This window comes from Molothrus ater, chromosome 3, assembly GCF_012460135.2.
Source record: "Molothrus ater isolate BHLD 08-10-18 breed brown headed cowbird chromosome 3, BPBGC_Mater_1.1, whole genome shotgun sequence".
NCBI lineage: Eukaryota > Metazoa > Chordata > Aves > Passeriformes > Icteridae > Molothrus > Molothrus ater.
In genome coordinates, this window is record NC_050480.2 from 7,240,644 (window position 1) to 7,260,278 (window position 19,635).

The 19,635-nt window shown below is 44.9% G+C and overlaps 1 protein-coding gene across 1 annotated transcript; it reads left to right on the plus strand.

The window, feature by feature from the left end:
- Window positions 1-62: 62 nt before the first annotated feature.
- Window positions 63-17,958, plus strand: ACBD3 (acyl-CoA binding domain containing 3). The gene is made up of 8 exons (XM_036380711.1): window positions 63-321; window positions 7,393-7,534; window positions 8,552-8,692; window positions 9,404-9,562; window positions 10,959-11,133; window positions 13,928-14,120; window positions 14,774-15,058; window positions 15,872-17,958. The coding sequence occupies exons 1-8, from the start codon at window positions 63-65 to the stop codon at window positions 16,081-16,083; spliced, it is 1,566 nt and encodes a 521-aa protein (XP_036236604.1). The 3' UTR covers window positions 16,084-17,958.
- The last annotated feature ends 1,677 nt before the right edge of the window (window positions 17,959-19,635 follow it).

Below are 19,635 nucleotides of genomic sequence, written 5' to 3' on the forward strand. Positions count from 1 at the left end.
CGTGGCCGCCGCAGCGGAGCAGGAGGCGGAGGGCGGGTGGGAGGCGCCGGCGGCGGAGGAGGATGGCGGCGGTGCTGAGCTCGGACCGGCTCGAGGTCTCGGTGGACGGGCTGACGCTGAGCCCCAACGCCGAGGTGCCGCCCTGCGAAGCGCGGCCGGCGCCGGGCGAGCCGGCGGCGGGGCGGGGCCGAGCGGGCCCCGGCTCCACGGGCGCGGCGGAGGCCGGCGGCGAGGCGGCGGAGGAGGCGGCGCTGAGCCTGGAGCGGCGCTGGGGCTTCGCGCTGGAGGAGCTCTACGGGCTGGCGCTGCGCTTCTTCAAAGGTGAGCCCGGCCCGCACCGCCCCCCCCGCCCCCGGAACCGGGGCAGCTACCGGCACCGGGGAGCCCCGGGCGGCATCGCCCTGCGGGGTCAGGCCGAGCCCCGGGTGCCCCGAGAGCCGCGGGGGGCTCCGCAGGAGGGCTCGGTGTGCCGGGGCGAGCAGCGTGTCCCTGCCTGATGCCGGCCGTGAGCCGGGGCGGGAGCAGAGGCTGCCCCGGGCCGCGGTGTGGCACGGCCGGAGGTGGGTGTGCGGCAGCCCGCCTGAAACCGGAGCGATGGAGCTCCGGGCCGGTGCCACGGCAAGGGAAAGCTCTTGGAGGTGGGCGAGGAGCGCTCGCCGTGAGCGGTGCCGTGCCCGCTGCCTGCCCGGATCGTGGCCGGAGGTGCCGTGCCCTCTCCTCAGCGTGCCAGCTCCAGGGCTGGCTGTGCTGCTCCAGGACCAGAGGACACAGTCTGGAGCTGTGCCAGGGGAGGTTCAGGTTGGATACCACGAAGAATTTCTGCTCAAAAAGGGCGATTGGACATTGGAATGCGCTGCCCAGGAGGTGGTGGAGTCACCGTCCGTGGAGGTGTTTAAGGAAAGAGTGGATGTGGCACTCAGTGCCATGGTCTGGTTGGCACAGTGGAGTTCCGTCAGAAGTTGGACTCGATGGTGCCACAGGTCTTTTCCAGCCTAAGTGATTCTATGATTCTATGTGCCACCATGAGCCCAGCAGGCAACTGTGAAATACCCAGGGTGTAGACCTGGAGTGCTTTTGCTGGGATCCCCTGTAGCCAGGTTTGCTTCTGTGGGAAGATGGACTTACCTTGCCACATTCCTTTACTGTGGAGGGAGAGGTGGACTCTGGAGTTTTGGGGGAAGAGCTGTGCTCACTACGCTGAGCACATTTTGGGGGAAGAGCTGTGCTCACTACGCTGAGCACATTTTGGGGGAAGAGCTGTGCTCACTACGCTGAGCACATTTTGGGGGAAGAGCTGTGCTCACTACGCTGAGCACATTTCAGCACTGTGTCACTCCTGTGGCTTCCAGGCAGACACTGCTTCAGGTGGAGCAGCCTCATGCCTGCACTAGGGAAGCCAAGCTGTGCACTTGGAAAGGTCAGTCTTGTGGCAGTCAGTTGTGAGATGACCTCCCAGGGAAGCTGCCTCTTCTAAGGGCAAGCACTTGCTGGCAGGTGGAAACACTGCTGGAAGGACAAAGCTTTCTTTCTTCACAATGCACATCCTGCACCTGGTAGTTGTTAGGAGCATGTAAAGCTCTAAGCAGTTTTCTTAAGCCCTGGTTCTTTGCCTCTGTTCTGATGCCCTTCCACAGAGTAGTTATTTTGTTAGCATGCTAATATACAGGGGTGTTATTTTTTTAAGCTGTAAAAAACATGAGGGATCATAAGATCTTATATTTTTCTTTTCCTCCTGTATCAGAGCTTATCGGGTTGTGGAAGCATTGTACTCAATGTCTTCTTTCTGTAAAAGAAGTTGCTTAAAAGAGTTCTGGTTGTGTTTAATGATGCAGAAAGAAATGTCTCTGCAGCACCAAATTCCTTGTCTTGGTCAGCCGTGGTCTTTTTCTATCTTGGGTTGAATATTCAATGGGAACCTGTTTTTACAGTGTGAGCTTGTGTTTACAGTGCAAAAGTTACATGTTGTGAGTGACTTTATCTATATTGTTGCTATGTAGCAATAACCTCTATCTATTATATCACGTTTTAACAGAATTTATGTTCTGGCTTTATCTCCTCTCTGATGATGAAGTCTGTGGGGTGTTACTTGTATGTAGGTTCCAGTTCCTTCCCTTGTGCTCTCTTAGCAATGATTATTTTTGTTGTTGTTGTTGCTGTTCTTTTTAATCAAAACTTAATACCAACTTATTTCAGCTTACTCCTGCTCCTTTTTTAACCTTCTGCAATTTCTTGTAACTCATGGTTGTGCTCATGAGATGATAATTTTCCCTATTCAATTGTGTTGTCATTCTTTCCAGTGAAAATCTTGTTTCTCTATTCTTGTGGCTGGAGTAACTCACACAAAGTCATTGCCCATCATTTCATCTGTAGATATTTTTTTTTCCTTATAGTGACATAACACAAAGATTTTTATTTATAGATTTGATGGGGAGCTACAGGAGCTTGCAATACTTGGGTTACTGATTCTGCCAGCTTGTTCTATATCTGCACAGCTCCAAAAATAAGTGGTCTCGTTTCCAAATTATTTTCATGCTGTCAGAACAACTGTGGGAGTGGGCACGCTTGGTTAGCAGCCCTGTGCATGCCAAGGAGCAAACAGGGATTCCTCCTGTGCTTCAAGAGAAAACAGATCTGTCTGAAGGGTGGCCCATCTTAATAGGTCAGTGCTGAGATCTTGTTCCTGACCATTCTTATAAAAACTATGCTGGTTGTTAAGCAGCTTTTTTTCTGCTTCAGTGTTCAGCCTGAGTTGTCTGTAACTCTTGGGGTACCCTTGTCCAAGAGAAGTTGAATCTATCAAAATACTTTGAGTTTGCTTTTTACAGTGACTGCTTATTACAGTGACTGCCAGTGGTGGCGTACTGCAGGTAACAGAGTTGCTGAGACGAGGCAGGGTGAGAGTGAGTATAAACAATGAGCAGAACACAACAGAAACTAGGCTAGGATATTAAAGAGGCTCAAAAGCTACTTTATTCTGTCTCTGATAAAGACAAATCTAAAGCAGATCTAAAATGCTCGACGCTGGGTCACTTCAGCTGTCAGGCCTTAGGCTGTGCAGGAGATGTGCACTATCTTTTTACTTTTTTTTTTTTTTTTTTTTTTTAAGATTCATAATGGCTTGTGAAGAGAGCTTTTCAGAATAACAGAGGCAGAGAAAATAGATGGTAACAGCGTTCCAGTCCATTTTTCTGTGGGAAACAAGAGCCTTCTTTCCCTTATGCACTCTTTCCCTTCCTGCTCTGTTAAGCCTAGTGCAGGTCAACCAGCATGTTGGCTGCCATTAAGAAGCAGCTCCACTGTGCTGGATCCAGTGTACAGTGGAGAACAGTCCTGTTACAGTCATTGTACATTTCTTTGTCCCTAGGACTGCCTGTAATTGTGAGCCCTGGGGCATCTGGCACAGCAGAAGTGTCTCTGATGGCTTCCTCTGCTTGCTGGGCTGGTACGAGTTATGCCAGTGAAGGTAACCTGTTCAGGCTCTCTCCTGATGCAGGAGAGGGTGGCTTGCATAGCTCTGCCAGCAAATCTCTCCCAGGAGCAGCCTGGCTTTGTTGTTTTCCACATCCTGTCATTGAAATACCACTGCACCCAACCTTCAATATATGGCAGTCCCTGAAGTGTTCATGCACTGTCTAAAGTGATTTGCAGTGCAGCACATCTGAGCAGACAGTACACAAACCATATCATTTTGGTATCTAAAAGCTCTCCTGGAATGTTAAGTACTCTAATTTTCTTTGACTGCTCTAAGTTATTTCCTCTTATCCTAACAAGAATGCATCTTCAACCTCAGCAGAACATCTTTCTCAATTAATTGTTTGACCTCTTTTTTTTGAGCACTAATTTGATGGTATGATTGTAATTCGTAAGTTAAGTAGGCCCTTGTTGTCAAGAATATGAAAAGCTCTATAATGTATCTACATTTGTGAAGTTGTGCTTTGATCATATTTAATTGGAAGGGCCAGTCAGTAATTCTTCTGTTGAGGCAGGACACACTTTCAGGAGGGGAGGATTAGGAGTGTAAGAGTGAACTGGGCTCTGCAGGCAGCGGTTCAGTCCTCACACTTCTCAGTTTTGGTCTTAGCTCATTAAAACGTTGCAAATGAATAGAATTAACATATGGAACTTATGCTTTTAAAAGCTGGGAGGTGAAAAATCACTCTTGACAAATTGTTTTCTAGCTGCTTCTGGATGACTCAATGCTATCCCAATGGAATTAGGCATTTAGAGTGGGTGAAGGTGGAGTGGAAGGTGCTGCATGGTGTGCCATGTTTCTAATGGGGAAAAAAAAAATCTGAACTTCCAGAGCAGTAACAGTATCTTGCACAATGCAATCTCTTAAGCATATTTCTTAAACTCCTTTGTGTCTAAATTTGTGGGCTTTTATCGATCCATGTCAGTAATACAGTGCCACACATGTCATAAACCCCTCCCATTACTATTAACAGCTTCATCTTGCTGTTGTGCTTGAACACTGAGCATCTTCCTGGCCTTGTTGGGTCAGGGATCCCAGTGGCATAGGCAAGGGTGTGCAGCTGCTGTATCACTGCTGTGCATTTGGAATTTTCAGTGTGTTCCCTGGAGCTCTTTGATGTTCTTCCACTTCCCCCAGCTGTGTGAGGTGTGTGGGTAATGCCTGCTCTAATGGCGCCTTCACGGATGCTTGGATACATTTGGCACTTCTGCTTGTCTAGACACACTAATGCTCTTTTTGGCATATTTGACTCTGCAGATGAATTCAGGTCCTCTGGTTCAGTTAAACACCAACAATTCCTGATCTTTGGGGTGGTTATACAGTGTAGTTTGTGCTGTAGAGTTCAACTGCAAAATAGTTAGTATGAAACTTAACTTCACTGTCTGACTGGCTGCAAGCGTTTTTCTGATAATTTGCTTCTGAGTACATTATCTACAAGTCACTGAAAGCTTGTCTTGTATTTTTCTCCTCTGTCTTTTCCCCCTCTCTTATTTAGCTTGTTTGTTGTTCTTCCCTTGGGTCACCATTCTTTGTAAATGTGGATTTTGTCTTCTCACAGTAATTAGGGCATGAGGTCTGACTTCTCTGTTCTGTGAAAATGCAGATGTGCTGTGCATTGCATGGGAAATGAAGGTTTTTTCACTCTAACTCTCCTCAGGAGTGAGTTCAAATACTGATGATGTTAACTGGCTTAGGTAGCAGTTTAGTACAGCAAACAGCTGTGTGTTTTGCCAGACAGATGTAGGCACACAGGTTGTGAAAAGTTAACTGTGCTGTAGGGACCCCCTTGAGAATCATGCTTTGCTCAGAAGCCTGGCAGAATTTCAGTGCAGTACCTTTGTCAACTGACTTGCTTTGTAGCAGGATGCCCCAGGATATTAAGTATTATTTCAAAGTAGTGCTGTTTATTTGGGCTAAATGGTTGTGCTGGTTACCTAATAAGCAAATTCTGAGTTGAGTGTAAAATGTGAAGAGTTGAGGAGAAGCCAAAGGGCTCTTTGGTAGGCCTGAGAGCAGGAGTTGAAAGCTCACCAGAATGTGGTGATTTGAATCCCTGAAGGATCACAGACTTGGGGTGGGAAGGGACTGCTGGGGATTGTCAGATTTAGCCCTCCTTTTCAGTTCAGGCTTCATGACACTTGAGTTTTGAACATCTTCAATCATGGAGGCTTAAAAACTTCTCAGGGCCATCAGTTCCAGTGCTCGAGCACTCTTCAGTTTAAAAAACAAAAAACAACAGCATTAAAGAAACCCCAACAACTTCAAGCAAACAAGCAAAACAAAACCCCATAAAAATGCCATAAAAGTGGCATTTCTTATACTTCAGTTTGCCTCTTGTCCTTTCATTTTATACACTGATTAAACTCTGGTTCAGTTTTTACATCCCCCCCTCTTTTCTACCCCACCAGATATTTTTGGAAGTAGATATTTCTGGGGAGAAATGCTTCTGTTTCTGAAGCTGGCAGTTATATTTGCTGCATGGCTGTGTGACACTGGGACAAGAGCAAATACTTGAAATTCTGCAACAGTGATGTGGACTTCTAGGAATGGATAATAAGTAATTAAATACTTGCCTTCCTAATCATTTGATTGTGGCTTCAAAATAAATGGCATGCATGTAGTAGTTCCTTTTGATGTTTCAGCTGACTGAGTCCAGCAATGTACTGAACTTTGTCTGTCAAAAATAGAATGTCTTGCTGTGACCTGCAGGCACTTTCCCACTGGGATTGTTTCTGATTTCCAGACGTGTTTGCTCTGAGTTTTTCAATACTGTAGTAGGGGTATTTCCCTTCCTCTCTAGTCGTAAGATTCACTTCTTTTCCTGTTAATAACTGTTCACAAGTGCCAGCCAAGCAATTTTGCAGTATGTGTCAGCCTGAAATTTAGATGTGGACTGTTCAGTTTGGGGCTTGCTCTGAAGAAGAGCTGGGAATGAGTGGCAGCTTTGTCCCCAGCCCCCAGTTACATGGAGAGCAGTGCAGTCATGGGAAGTGACTGTCTTTTACCTCTGGTAGCAGCTTCCTCATTTCTCCTTCCAAAAGGAGGTGGTGCTTATTTATTTGTTTTCCTGTTTGAGAAAAATGTCTTTTTCTTAATGAGCAGTGTAGTCACACGCAGCAATGCCTGTTTCTTTGATTTGTTTTGACAATTTCAATGTGTTGAGGTAAGTCCTAGCTGACTAATTCACATATAATTTTAAATCAATGCAACTATCTTCTTACCAGTAAAAGCGTGGTGGGATCCAACTGGGAATGCTTCAGAGGATGTTCCTGTGGAGCCACTGGAACATTTTCAGGCTTATGTTGCCTTCTTATTGTCAGAGTTCACTGTATGTGTTGGAGCTGATGGAGTCAGCTGCAAGGCTTTTCATTGTGAGGGGCTGTTCCAGCTGCCTTGGCCAAGGAAAACTCTCCTTGACTCTTAATTTTTCCTCTCTGCAGCCCTCCTTGCCTTCAGCCTTGGTGGTTCTGCTTTCATCAATGTGAGGAGCATGAAAGGAGAGCAGTTTATAAAGCTAACATCACGTCTTTCTTTGTGGAAATCCTTCCTATGCACACCAGAGTAGACTTGGCAGACACATTTGAATTCAGTTGAGGTTTTTAAATATTTTGGAGATCTAGATCCATATGGTGTGATGTTCAACAAATTAATGTAAATATCTATGTGATGACTGACTGTAGATAGTGGGATGCAAAGCACTCCACACTGAAGTTTTCATTAGCTGAAGTAGATGTGTTTCTTCTGGACAGATCTATATTTTAAATAGAACTGACTCAATTTGTCTACCCTTTTGTGACTCGACTTTTTTTTCTCTTTTTTTTATGATGGAAATCATGGTAATGGTTATGCAACATACTCATTCATATTCTGTGTTTAATTAACCACAACAGTGAACATTTCTTTATTTTTTTTCCCTGCAGAAAAAGATGGCAAAGCCTTTCACCCAACATATGAAGAAAAGCTCAAACTGGTGGCACTGCACAAGCAGGTTCTGCTGGGACCTTACAACCCTGACACTTGCCCTGAAGTTGGATTCTTTGATGTGCTGGGGAATGATAGAAGGTAAAAGGGCTGGTGCTTTTGTTGGTCTTAACCCTGCTTTTCCTGTGAGGAGATCATCCAATTTCTACAAGTGTGTGGGTTATGTTATCTGAAGTGGAAAGTGAAAGTGGCCTCTTCAAATACATGTAAGAGGTGTGAGTCACAGTTCAGTACAGGAACTAACAGAAGATTATTGGGATTTTTTTTTTTTCAACCACACTAGAAGCTGCTCTGCTGACACTCCAGTTTCTCATAATGCATTAATGTGCAGGCCCATGTTTCATCCAAACTCCACACCGTGGCTACAGCAGGCCAAGGCTTTTGCCAACGGTAGAAGCATTCATCACAGCTTGTCCTAACACCAAAGCTAATTTCTGTCGTCAGAAAATTAAAACCTGGTGCATTCAAACCCTGAGTAAATCTTTTATGAGACCTGGGGAGTCTCAGGTGTGTGTCTTGTGTTGCTTGCAGCTCAGGCTGCACTGCTCGTGTTCATTGTTGCTCTTTTGAGTGTTCTAGAGTGGAGGCAATGTGCAAGACAGCAGTGGCCTCTCTGAGGTGGATCCAGTGCACTGCTTTTGCACAAAAGGATGCAGCTTTTCTTGGAAAGAACAAGGCTGTTTCTTTCAACTATCTGAAGTGCTCTAATCAATAGTTGTTACCATGTTTGTTCATTCAGGAAAATGCATACTTTTTTTTTCTACAAACTAGAGTGGAAGGAGATTGAAAAACTACTTCAGGTTCTCTTGTAGCTGGGAAGTTTTTGGACATAGCTCAGAATTTCAAGTAGGGTTGATGGGATGTATGAAATTTCATGTAAGAGCTATGTCTATTTGAAAGACAGAAGAAAAGATAACATTGTGCAGGGAGAAGAGAACATTTTACTGTCTTTGGGAAGAAGTTGTTGGTTCTCTGAAACTGCAAATGATAATGTTTGGTTCCTGGTCTTCCAACTTTTTTTATTTGCTGGGTTGTCAGTGCTCACTACTGGCTTAAAAAGAGTTGAGTCTGTTATTTCAGCTGAATTCTCTCTCTCAGGAAGGAATGGGCTGCCCTTGGAAACATGTCAAAGCAAAAAGCTATGACAGAATTTGTCAAGCTCCTACATAGGTGCTGCCACTTGTTCTCAACGTATGTCACTTCCCACAAGATAGAGAAAGAAGAGCAAGAGAAGAAAAGGTAACATTTGGGTGCTTTGGAATTGGCAGCTATGCAGTGTGTAACTCTTGGCCTGCAGACAGTATCACAGCTAGCTGAGGTTGGAGTTGTCTTGGGAAGGGAAATGCTTGAAATGTAGGTGGCTGTGGTACCATTTGATCTCTTTAAGCCTTTTTACTTTGCCAGTAATGGGTGGTTTTTTTAGGAGTTTTAAGAATTTTGTTTATACTGTCATCTGCTTAAGAAGAAATGCTTCACAAAATGTCTGTCCCAATATGTCTGTGGACTAAATATACAGAGAATATTAAATTGTCAGTTTTAAACTTCTAATATGGATTAGCAGCTTGATAAAGGCTGCCTTATTATTGCTACTATTAAACCATAGTATCCACATAACTATTGAACATGTGTGAATGCTTGAAAAATGTGTTTAAAGCTTCCAGGCAATTTTTTCTGCAATACAGGTGGCATAGTAACAGGTTAGCATGAATATCAAATTGTAGCACAGGATTTACCTTTGTCATGCTGCTGAGAGCAATAAAACTGCAATAATCTGATTTTTTTTTTTGGTGTGTGTGTCCAGTAAGACACTTCTCCAGGCCAGTTTCAGTATGAGGAGATGGTACCAGACAAAAAGCCTCAAGTGGGCAGGCAGAAGGTTACAGCATGTTGAAAATAACTCATCCTAGGATTGTGGGAGTGCTGGAATGGCTCATTGAGTGGCTGTTGCAGGAGAGAAGAGGAAGAGCGGAGGCGGCGTGAGGAGGAGGAGCGGGAGCGGTTACAAAAGGAAGAAGAAAAACGGAGGAGGGAAGAGGAGGAGAGACTGAGGAGGGAAGAGGAGGAGAGGAGGAGAATAGAGGAGGAACGGCTTCGGATGGAGCAGCAGAAGTGAGTACTGCAAACAACACTTAAAAGAAAATAGCTGCCATGCATTTGAGACAATTGGAATACACAGTTCTAATTATATTTCATTGTTCCCATCACATCCAGATGCTGGAAACACAGATCTGCCTTTGCACATGTAATATTTAAGGGAATGGTAAAGCTGTTCCGCATCAGTCAGCAACTATTTTCCACCATAAAAATGTCTTTGCAGGGGGTGTCTCTGAAGTAGATCCAATGCTTGCTGTGTAGTGGGTTTGAGAAGGGAGCAAATAATTCAACCACAAGTTTTGCTGCTTGTTTAACGTGGTGAGAGCCAGGGGAGTGTAAGAGACAGACATAAATTTATATATACAATAGAATGTGTTGCACAGTGCTAAGTAACAAGTGTGGTATGCCTTGAAGTTGAGAGGGTTTTTCACATGAATGGGAGTTGTGTATTAAGTGGTCATAGCAAGTTACAGAGATAAAGAGTTTAGACAGAAAATGAATGTGGGTACCAAGTGTATCTAAACTGGTCATAGTTTGCTGAAAAGCAGTAAATCCTGCTCTTTGGCATATTAGACCAGTCTAATACTGGTGCTTTAGAACATGGTTTTTGGGGATGGAAGAAGAGTGAGAAGGCAAGAATTTTTCTTGCAGTTGTGTGATGCTTCTTCCTTCCTCTGAAACACTGATAGCTGGTCACTGATGGATGTAACATGAGAGAGGCCCTTGACCTGTCTTGTCATTTTGCCATAGGATTTCTGTTAGTTCTTTGGAGAGAGGAGAAAAACAGCCTGTGTATATGTAGCCCATGTGTTCCTCCTGAAGTTTCAGCAGTTGAGTTTACTGGAGATGCAGATGCCCCATCTGGCAGCATTTTTTTTTTGTTGTTCTTCCTGAATTAATCCACTGTCAGTCATGTTTTTTGTGTTTGTTTGCATACTGACCAGGAAAACTAAGATAGCAATGTGGTGTGTTTTTCTTAGATTCACCAAAAAGCATTGGTGCAGCAGGTTTGTTCCTACCAATATTTATAGGAGGTCTGCTGGAAGGATGGTTTCTGCAAAAAGCATATGTGGATTTTTCCAACTGGCTTGTTTGATAAATTTAGTCATGAGGCTTTTGTGTAGCACTACCTCTTTATCAGACTGCAGATTGAAATTATGGTTGTTTTAACATTGGATGTTTCCAAACAATGGGTAGACAACGTTGCTTCCTTCTTTATGTTCTCAGTGTATTTTTAGGCAAAGCTCACACGTCTGCCTTAGCTCTGGGTTCCGGTCCATTACGCAGATTCATTTTAATTGGGTTTTGCAGGATGGCATGAAGAGCTGTAAGTGGCCTCAGAGGCAGCTCAGTGCAGGGCTTTCCCAGTGCCTGGGCTGTGGCTGAGGTGTGTGCTGTGTGTGCTGTGCAGGCAGCAGATCATGGCAGCGCTGAACTCGCAGACGGCCGTGCAGTTCCAGCAGTACGCGGCACAGCAGTACCCCGGCAACTTCGAGCAGCAGCAGCTCCTCATCCGCCAGCTCCAGGAGCAGCACTACCAGCAGTACATGCAGCAGCTCTACCAGGTGCAGCTGGCACAGCAGCAGGTATGGCTGGGCAGCGTGGGCTCTGTGTCCCTGGGGAGCATGGGCTCTGTGTCCCAGGCTGTCACTGGGGAACCTGGGCTCTGTGTCACTGAGGAATGTGGGCTCTGTGTCCCCCAGGCTGTCACTGGGAATTGTGGGCTCTGTGTCTCCCAGGCTGTCACTGAGAATCTGGGCTTTGTGTCACTGGGGAAGGGAACCTGGGCTCTGTCACCCAGGCTGTCACTGGGGAGCCTGGGCTCTGTGTCACTGGGGAATGTGGGCTCTGTGTCCCAGGCTGTCACTGGGAAATCTGGGCTCTGTGTCACTGGGGAGCCTGGGCTCTGTGTCCCAGGCTGTCACTGGGGAACCTGGGCTTTGTCTCACTGGAGAGCGTGGGCTCTGTGTCACTGGGGAATGTGGGCTCCGTGTCCCAGGCTGTCACTGGGGAACATGGGCTCTGTGTCCCAGGCTGTCACTGGGGAACATGGGCTCTGTGTCACTGGGAATTGTGAGCTCTGTGTCCCAGGCTGTCACTGGGATACATTAACTTGTCTGCTGTTATCTCCTTGGAAAGATAATTGCCACAGGGAGAGCTACCCTGCTAGTGACTAATGCTGCTTCAGAGTCAAACACCAAAGCCCCTTTATTTGTTTCATCTTTTGGAGTAGTTTTCTGAAGCAGCTGTTAATTAAGAGAACACTAAGCATTCTTCACTAATGACTTGGTTCAATATAATTATTAGAGATGAAATGTGAGCTGCTCTGCTGCAGTGTTGGTGATGTGTGTGTGTAATTTAATGACACAACAGTGCCTCTGAGCATGAACAGATACTGTATTTGCAAGGAATGCCCCAACAAAGGCAGGAATGATGCATTTGACTCTATGTATTTAGGAGGTTAATTTATTACTTTATAATACTATATTTTATAAAGGAATACTATACTATACTAAAGAATAAAAAAAATACTTACTGAATGCTAAAAAGATAATAATAAAAACTTGTAACTCTTTTTAGATTCCTAACACAGCTTAGTACTAATTACTAACAGTTAATAACTAATAATAACTAATAACTTACAGTTAATACTTACAGTACTAATAACTTAGTTAATGAGTTAAAACAACTCACACTTACAACTAATTAAACAATTACCTGTAAACAAACAATTTCTAAACACATTTTACACATGAACACAACACAAAAGAAGCAAATGAGATAATAATTGTTGGGGGTTTTTTCCTCTAAAGCTTCTCAGCTTCCCAAGAGAAAAATCCTAAACAAAAAATTAGTTTTTAAAAAATATAAATACCACAAACAGACCTCTTCAGGTGACTCTCCTGAAGATCAGTGCTTATGCAGCACTGTAGCATCACTGCTGGCTTGGAGGTTGCTTCTCCCTGCCAGCCTGAGCACGGCTGACTTCTCTCTCCTACTGCTCCTACTGCCTGACTTCATCACACACTAATTCCTGGTGAAGTTGCTTGCCTGCAAAAAGCTGCTGATGATTTGGGTGGGAGGACAGGCTGTAGCTGCCATCCTGAGCTCTGTACTTGAGCTAAAGACCTACAGTTCAGTAAATGATTTAGGTAGTTTGTATTTTGTGGAGGCTGATGCTCTCAGTAAAGAAATGTCCAAGGCAGGGAGCCGTGTGAACCTCGTGAAGTTCAGCAATGCCCCTCATCCCAGGAAAGGTTCATGGCCAGGTCTGATGGAGCTTTGAGCAGCCTGGGCTAGTGGAAGGTGTCCATTCCCATGGTAGGGGTGTGGAACTGGGTGATCTTATAACTCCCTTCTAAGCCAAACCACGACTGGATGGAGCTGAGGTGGTGTAGGACAGTCAGAGACTCTCTGCCCTGTTATAATTACTCTTTGGGCTTCCCTCATGTAGCTTCTGTAACACTTCTGAGGAATACTTTATTTGGATGCCTGTGAGTCAGGTGCACTGGGATCTGTTAGTGCAGTTAGGAAGTGCTGTTCTGCTTACAGATCAGCTTCTGATGCAATAATCTTGGGAAGGCTCTCTGCAATAGCAATGTAGAAAAGTTCACACCACCTTTCTCTCAGTGCACAAAACTGCTCTACTAGACAGTGAAATCTGGACAGCATCTGTGCAATTGCTTAAATTTGAAATCTTAACTGATATTTTTTCTATATTGTCTTCATATTCCTGCAGGACACCTATATTCCATTTGCTCATCAAAATCTTGTGATGATTAGGTTATCCTTTAAAGTGCCACTGTCACTTATATCTTTTCCCTGTCCCAAAAAAAATAAGCCTGTGTTGTCTCTCTGAGCAGGTAACAAGGGACAGGGGAGTTGCTCAAAGAGAGTTCTCTGTTTGATTCATAAATTGGCAAGTAGCTAATAGACCTTCAATAGTCATCTCTTTTTAGAGCTGGGTGAGCTCAGGCTGGATGGAACCCTTCCAGCCAGCAAAAAAAAAAAAACAAACCCAAAAAAACCCCCCCAAAAAAACCCAAACCCAACAAAAGAAAAGAAACAAAAAACAGCAAACAAGTCACACTTCCAACTTTGATAGAAATGTTACAGCAATGAAAAGCTTCCATAGTTAAGTGCAAGAGTTTGTGTGTACCATAATTCATTTGAAAGTTGAATTTTGTTTTGTTCAGGTTGTATCCACCGGCCTAGAACCAAGTGACTTCCCATCCCTTGGGACTGAGCAGATGTAACTGGTTAATGTGTGCTGCTTTTGGGTCAAAGGGTTAAATTGTCTTTATACCTTCTGCTGGAAGGTATAAAATTGGCATCTTGGGAGGGTTTGGTTGTACTTGACTTAAATTCCTGTTGTTTTAGGCAGCTTTACAGAAGCAGCAGGATGCAGTGGTGGCAGCAACAGGGACACCCCTGACTACTGCATCAAAGGTGAACAGCCCTGCCCCAGGGGACACCCCATCCATTAATGGGCAGGCCAGTGCACATGCAGACAGCCCTGAAAAGGAGTTGGATCCAGAGGTTTTGGAAGAAGCACTGGAGAATGGACCAAAAGGTGGGACTAGCTGAATTTCTTACTTAAAAATAAATAGCAAAAGCCTTTCTTGGGGTTCAGGTGTCTTAAGTAGGGTTACTGTGGTTCTTTGTTTGGCTTCATTTGCCTGTGGAAAAGCTGGGTTTGATTCCTGGGGCTGCTGTCTCTGATGGGAGGATAATATTGCATAGGCAGAGCTCAGCTTTGGGAGGGGAGGGAAAGAGGAGGCAGCAAAAGCATTTCAGCAAAGTTGATGGGATCCAGAACCTCCTGTCACTCTAGACTTGAAGGAAAGGGGCATAAAAGTTCTAGCAGAAAGCTGTTCTGGGCAGAAATATGCTCAGTTTCATTTGAAGTGGGTCAGAGCTGTTTAAAGATCTTCTAGTAAAGGATTCTGTGCAGTATAACCTGTCACCTGTAGCAGTACTTTTACCTTCTGAGGCTTTTGTGCATAGGCTTTCAATGTACTGGATGGGTGAATTGGTAGCATTTAGTTTGCACTGGTTCATGCATCCTTTCAGAGCTGAAGCTTAACTTCTTCTGTTGGAAAAAAAATCACCTGGAAGCAACTTTAATGCTTGGGGCCCTCAAGTGCTAACAAGGCACACACTTAAGGATGCAGCATAAATAACTGCAACAAAGCCTAACTGGAGTATTTCCTGCCCTGTCTCCAGACTCTGTCCCAGTGATTGCTGCCCCATCCATGTGGACACGACCCCAGATCAAAGACTTCAAGGAGAAAATCCGTCAGGATGCAGACTCTGTGATCACAGTGGGCCGAGGAGAAGTGGTCACAGTCAGAGTCCCAACTCATGAGGAGGGGTCCTACCTCTTTTGGGAGTTTGCTACAGACAATTATGACATTGGTTTTGGGGTGTATTTTGAATGGACAGACTCCCCTAATACTGCAGTCAGTGTGCATGTCAGCGAGTCCAGTGATGATGAGGAGGAAGAGGAAGGTAAGCATGCTAATGTCTGTAAACTGTCGGGCTTTGCTGTCAGGGAAACCCCCAGTGATGGTCTTGTGGAATCTCCTGCTTTCCCTGGCTTCCATCTGGCTGCAGTCATGATTTCAATTTTCAATTGCAGCTGCAGTTCTGCAATAACTTCAGTCCCCTCCTTGGGTCACAGACCCAAAGCAGCTGAGGCTGGGGAAATCCTTTTCCTGAGTCAGCTCCTCAGTAAACTGAAAGCCATGGTGTGACAGAGCTCTGAAACCTTGGGAACAATCCTGTCCTGCTGTTCAAGAGGTGTTTCTAGGGAGGAAGTTTCCTTGAGGAAAAACAGCAAAACAGCCTCAGAGAGCAAGTCCTGCCAGTGGCTGAGACACAGGTCACAGCCTTTGCCTGTGGAGGAGTCCAGCATACCATCACAAAAATGTTTTGAAATGGGCATGTGATTGCTTGGAAGGAGCTGCCCTGACCTAGGAAGCAGTGGTTTTTTGGGAGTCACTACCAAGTAATGGCACATCAGTGGTGGGTGATTATGGTACTGAAAACTGGAGTTTGGCATCTCCACAAACTGACCTGGCTGGGCTGGGGAGATGGGTGTGGGGAGTTTTAATATCAAACTGCTAAAATCATGATAAAGTGAGCATGCTTGCTGTTCCTCCTGCTTCTGGGTGCTTCAGCCCCAGCCTTGGTATGAATCCCTGTGACTCCTCTCATTCCTGAACTGACAAAGAGGGCTCTGTCCCCTAGAGATTAGGCTGACTTGCCTTCATAAAGCATCCACCCATGTTCACTGACACCTCTTTTTTTTTTCCCTTGCAGAAAATACCAGCAGTGAAGAAAAAGCCAAAAAGAATGCCAACAAGCCTCAGCTAGATGAAATAGTGCCTGTGTACAGACGAGACTGTCACGAAGAAGTGTATGCTGGCAGCCACCAGTACCCAGGGAGAGGAGTTTATCTTCTTAAATTTGACAACTCCTACTCTCTATGGAGGTCAAAAACAGTTTACTACAGAGTTTATTATACTAGATAAAGGTGTGGCTGTGTCTGAGGCTGGGCTGTGCAGAAGATGTCATTTTATTTGGAATTTTCTTCAAGCATAATGGATCCTTTTGAGTCTGTGTTTCATCCTGTCTGTATCTGTATGGTTTGTGTGAACTTTTAACAAGTAGACACTGGGATCTTCCTGCTCCATGACACTAATGCATATTGCATTGGGCTTAACACAGGATCTCCCTAACCTTTTTGGGGATTGGAGCCATTGGCTCCAGTGCTGAGGTCACATCCATTGCACTTGTTAAAGCCTCATGAAAAAGGGGGAGGGAGGTGCTGGCTCACTGGCTGGGTGATCTGATGTTTCCAGGTCTGGATGCCTTGAATAACTCGTTGATGGTTAATTTAAAGGTCCCATCAGTAACTGGTAGATTTGGATGCAGTTTGCTGTGTAGCAAGTTTCTCTTAACTGTAATTGAATGTCAGATTTTTTACACCATTAAAACTTGAAACTTTGAGTTTATGCAGTTTAGAAACAAGTTGTCTCACTTCTGTCCTCATCAAAGAAGAACCATTCAGTTCCTTAAAGCAGTGTAGTGTGTAAGGCAAGGATGAACAACGTCCTGAAAGTACAGCAAACAACCTCTTCTGAAGGCATAAGCTGAATGATGTTCAAAAGTATGTGTAACAAGAAGAACCTTCATCTCTGCCCCACTGATAACCCTAGAATAAAAGTCATATTTTGAGGCAGTTAACTTTGAACAGGACACAGACTGCTCCTGAGTTTAATGGGGTTTTTAATGGGGTAGACTAAAAAAACTACAAGGCTACCAACTTGAAAGCAGTTTTGTAAGACCTGAATACACATGTTGTGCACCTGGAGAGCAGTCAGTCAGTTTGACAGAGTATAGGAGTTAATGTTGCACTAATGATGGAAATCACTGCCACTCCTTTTTAGTCTGAACTGGTGATAATGGGGTGCAAACTTTCTGCTTTAATTGGTAGCTGTGGGCAGAAAGGCCGGGTGCACATACAGATCCTTAAGGTAGCTTTAACCTCAGTTTCACTTGGTTTGGTTTGGGGCATTTGGTATTTCCTAAAGTGAAAAAGCAGTGCAGGTGTCCCTTGGCTTGAGGCTGCAGTAAGAATCCTCTCCCCAGAGCCCAGAGGTGCCTGTTGCAATAATAATTTGTGCAAGTGCTCTCTGCATGGGTGATGCACTTTGTTACTGGAGGGAAATGGTTGCTTTGGGTCTCAGACCAGCTCTTGCAGTCAGGCTCCCACTGATCAGCTGCAGCATGAGCAGTTCCATGGCAAATGATGCTGGGCTGGCAGGGTTTGTGTGAACGGTCACTTTGTACATACATGATACTTTCCTTTGCTCATACCAACCACGGAGATACTTCTCCTAGAGTGCTTCACTTGTCATCTTGCTTTTTGGGTCAGCAACACCTTACCAGCTTACAGCTAGTTAGTGCTGCTTTATCCAAAAACACTGTACAATGTTCTGCTCTTGTGTACATACAGTATATAAACCATGAATTTAGAAAGTACCTTGCTTTTAAAGAAAACTGTATTTAATGTAAAAAAAAAAAAGAAAAACAACAACAAAAAAAAAACCCTTTTAAAAAGGCAGGCACTAATATATTTCTTCTGGTCTTCAAATTACCTTTTTTTTGGTTTTTTTTTGTCCATACAAAAATGTTACAACTTCTTCCTTTAAGAATATCTGTTCTTGGGAGCGGTGTTTGTTGCTTTAAATGGCAGCACTTACTGTCATGTGTTGGATGCTAGAACTTCTACATTTTCAGACTTTTTTTTTTATTGCCTCTGGCTGTTGATAGTACAGTACAAGTGCGATTTCAAGATACCTTGAGATAGTATTTAATCCTAATTAAAAGACATTTATCTGTAATGCTGTTGGCTTTTTATTAATTTGCAAACCTTGGAATTGCTGTGTATGGCTCTGGAGCTGAGATAAGCTTGTCATCATCTCTCCCATGTCCAGAGGTGCAGCACCATGCTCACCCTGTGGTCAGAGGCTCTGCCCAGGAATGTCTCTGGCTCCCTGCATGGGGCCCTCTGTCAGTACTGGGAGAGCCCAGCCTGAGCTGCAGGGTCTCTTTGGGTTTTCAGGGGTAGCAGAAGGGGTTGGATGTGGGCAGCTGAAACCTGTAAGCTCTCTCCTCCAAAAGAGTCCTGCAGTCCCTCACCTGGAGGGCAGGACAGTTTAGAGTGAACAAGAAGAAAAGCAAGGAGCTAGAGGCAAAAAGGCAAGTTATGCTGAGGTTTGTGTCAGTCACTTTTTACTGCTTAGCTGCTGCTGCTGGTGAGCAGCTTATCCTGGAGCTGAGGCCAGGATGTGCCCTAATTTGGTCCCTGTTCACCTGGGGAGCAGAATTCTCTTCAGAGAGAGAGCAAAGCAAGTGCTGTGCTATGAGAAGTAAGATGCTGAGAACTTCAGTGTGCCACAGGCTGGGTATGCTGCACGCTAATTTCACACAAAATGTGCAAGTGTGTTGAAAACCAAAGCAATTACAGCAGCAAGCCTGCCCCAGCTGAGCCTATTTTACCTGTCCTGCATGTATAAATTCCCCTTTCCCCAGTTGGAAGGGAAGCACTGTGCTCCTCACAGCTCTCTTTGGGCAGCTCCCTTCCACAGGAGTTACTGCAAACACTTTGTGTGATGGGCAGAGTCACTGGCAGTGGCACCAGGTGCCACAGCAAAGCCTGCAGGAACCCAAGGTGGGGTGAACTGGGTGACCCCAGGTGGGGCAGCACTGAGGAGAAGCACAATCCTTGTGCAGGCACCTTCTGCAGATAAAGCTGTGATGGAGTGAGATAGAGATAGATCTGAGATAGATCTGGAGATAGAGATGATAGAGATGGAGATTAGAGATAGAGATAGAGATGGAGATGAGATTGAGATAGAGATAGAGATGATAGAAATGGAGATGAGATAGAGATAGAGATAAAGATAGAGATAGAGATGATAGAAATGGAGATGAGATAGAGCTGGATCTGAGAGAACTGGAGATAGAGATGTTAGAGTTGGAGATGAGATAGAGATAGAGATAGAGATAGATAGAGACAGAGATAGAGATGATAGAGATGGAGATGATAGAGATAGAGATATAGAGATATAGACACAGAGATAGAGATAGAGATGATAGAGATAGAGATATAGAGATATAGAGACAGAGATAGAGATAGAGATGATAGAGGTAGAGATAGAGATGATAGAGATAGAGCTGGATCTGAGATAGAACTGCAGACGAAGCTGTGCTGAGTAGATCTGAGCAGGTTGCTCAGCCTGGCTAGGTGATTTTCCCCTGGGTGAGTAAATCCTGCTTTCCTAAATCCTGCTGAAAATATTTCTCCCTGGCAAACGCTCTCCCTGGGGTTCTTGTGCCAAAATTAATTTTTACAGGTAGGCTTTGGGTACTGGATAAACAGAGGCTGGGGGGGAGCTCCCTCTCCCAGCCAAAGGGACCCCCCAAAGAGGCACTTTCTGCTCCCCTGGAGCCAGCCCAGGGGGAGATGGGCCAGGTTTCCTTCCAGCCTGGCTGGTGGGACCTGCAGAGGCCACAAA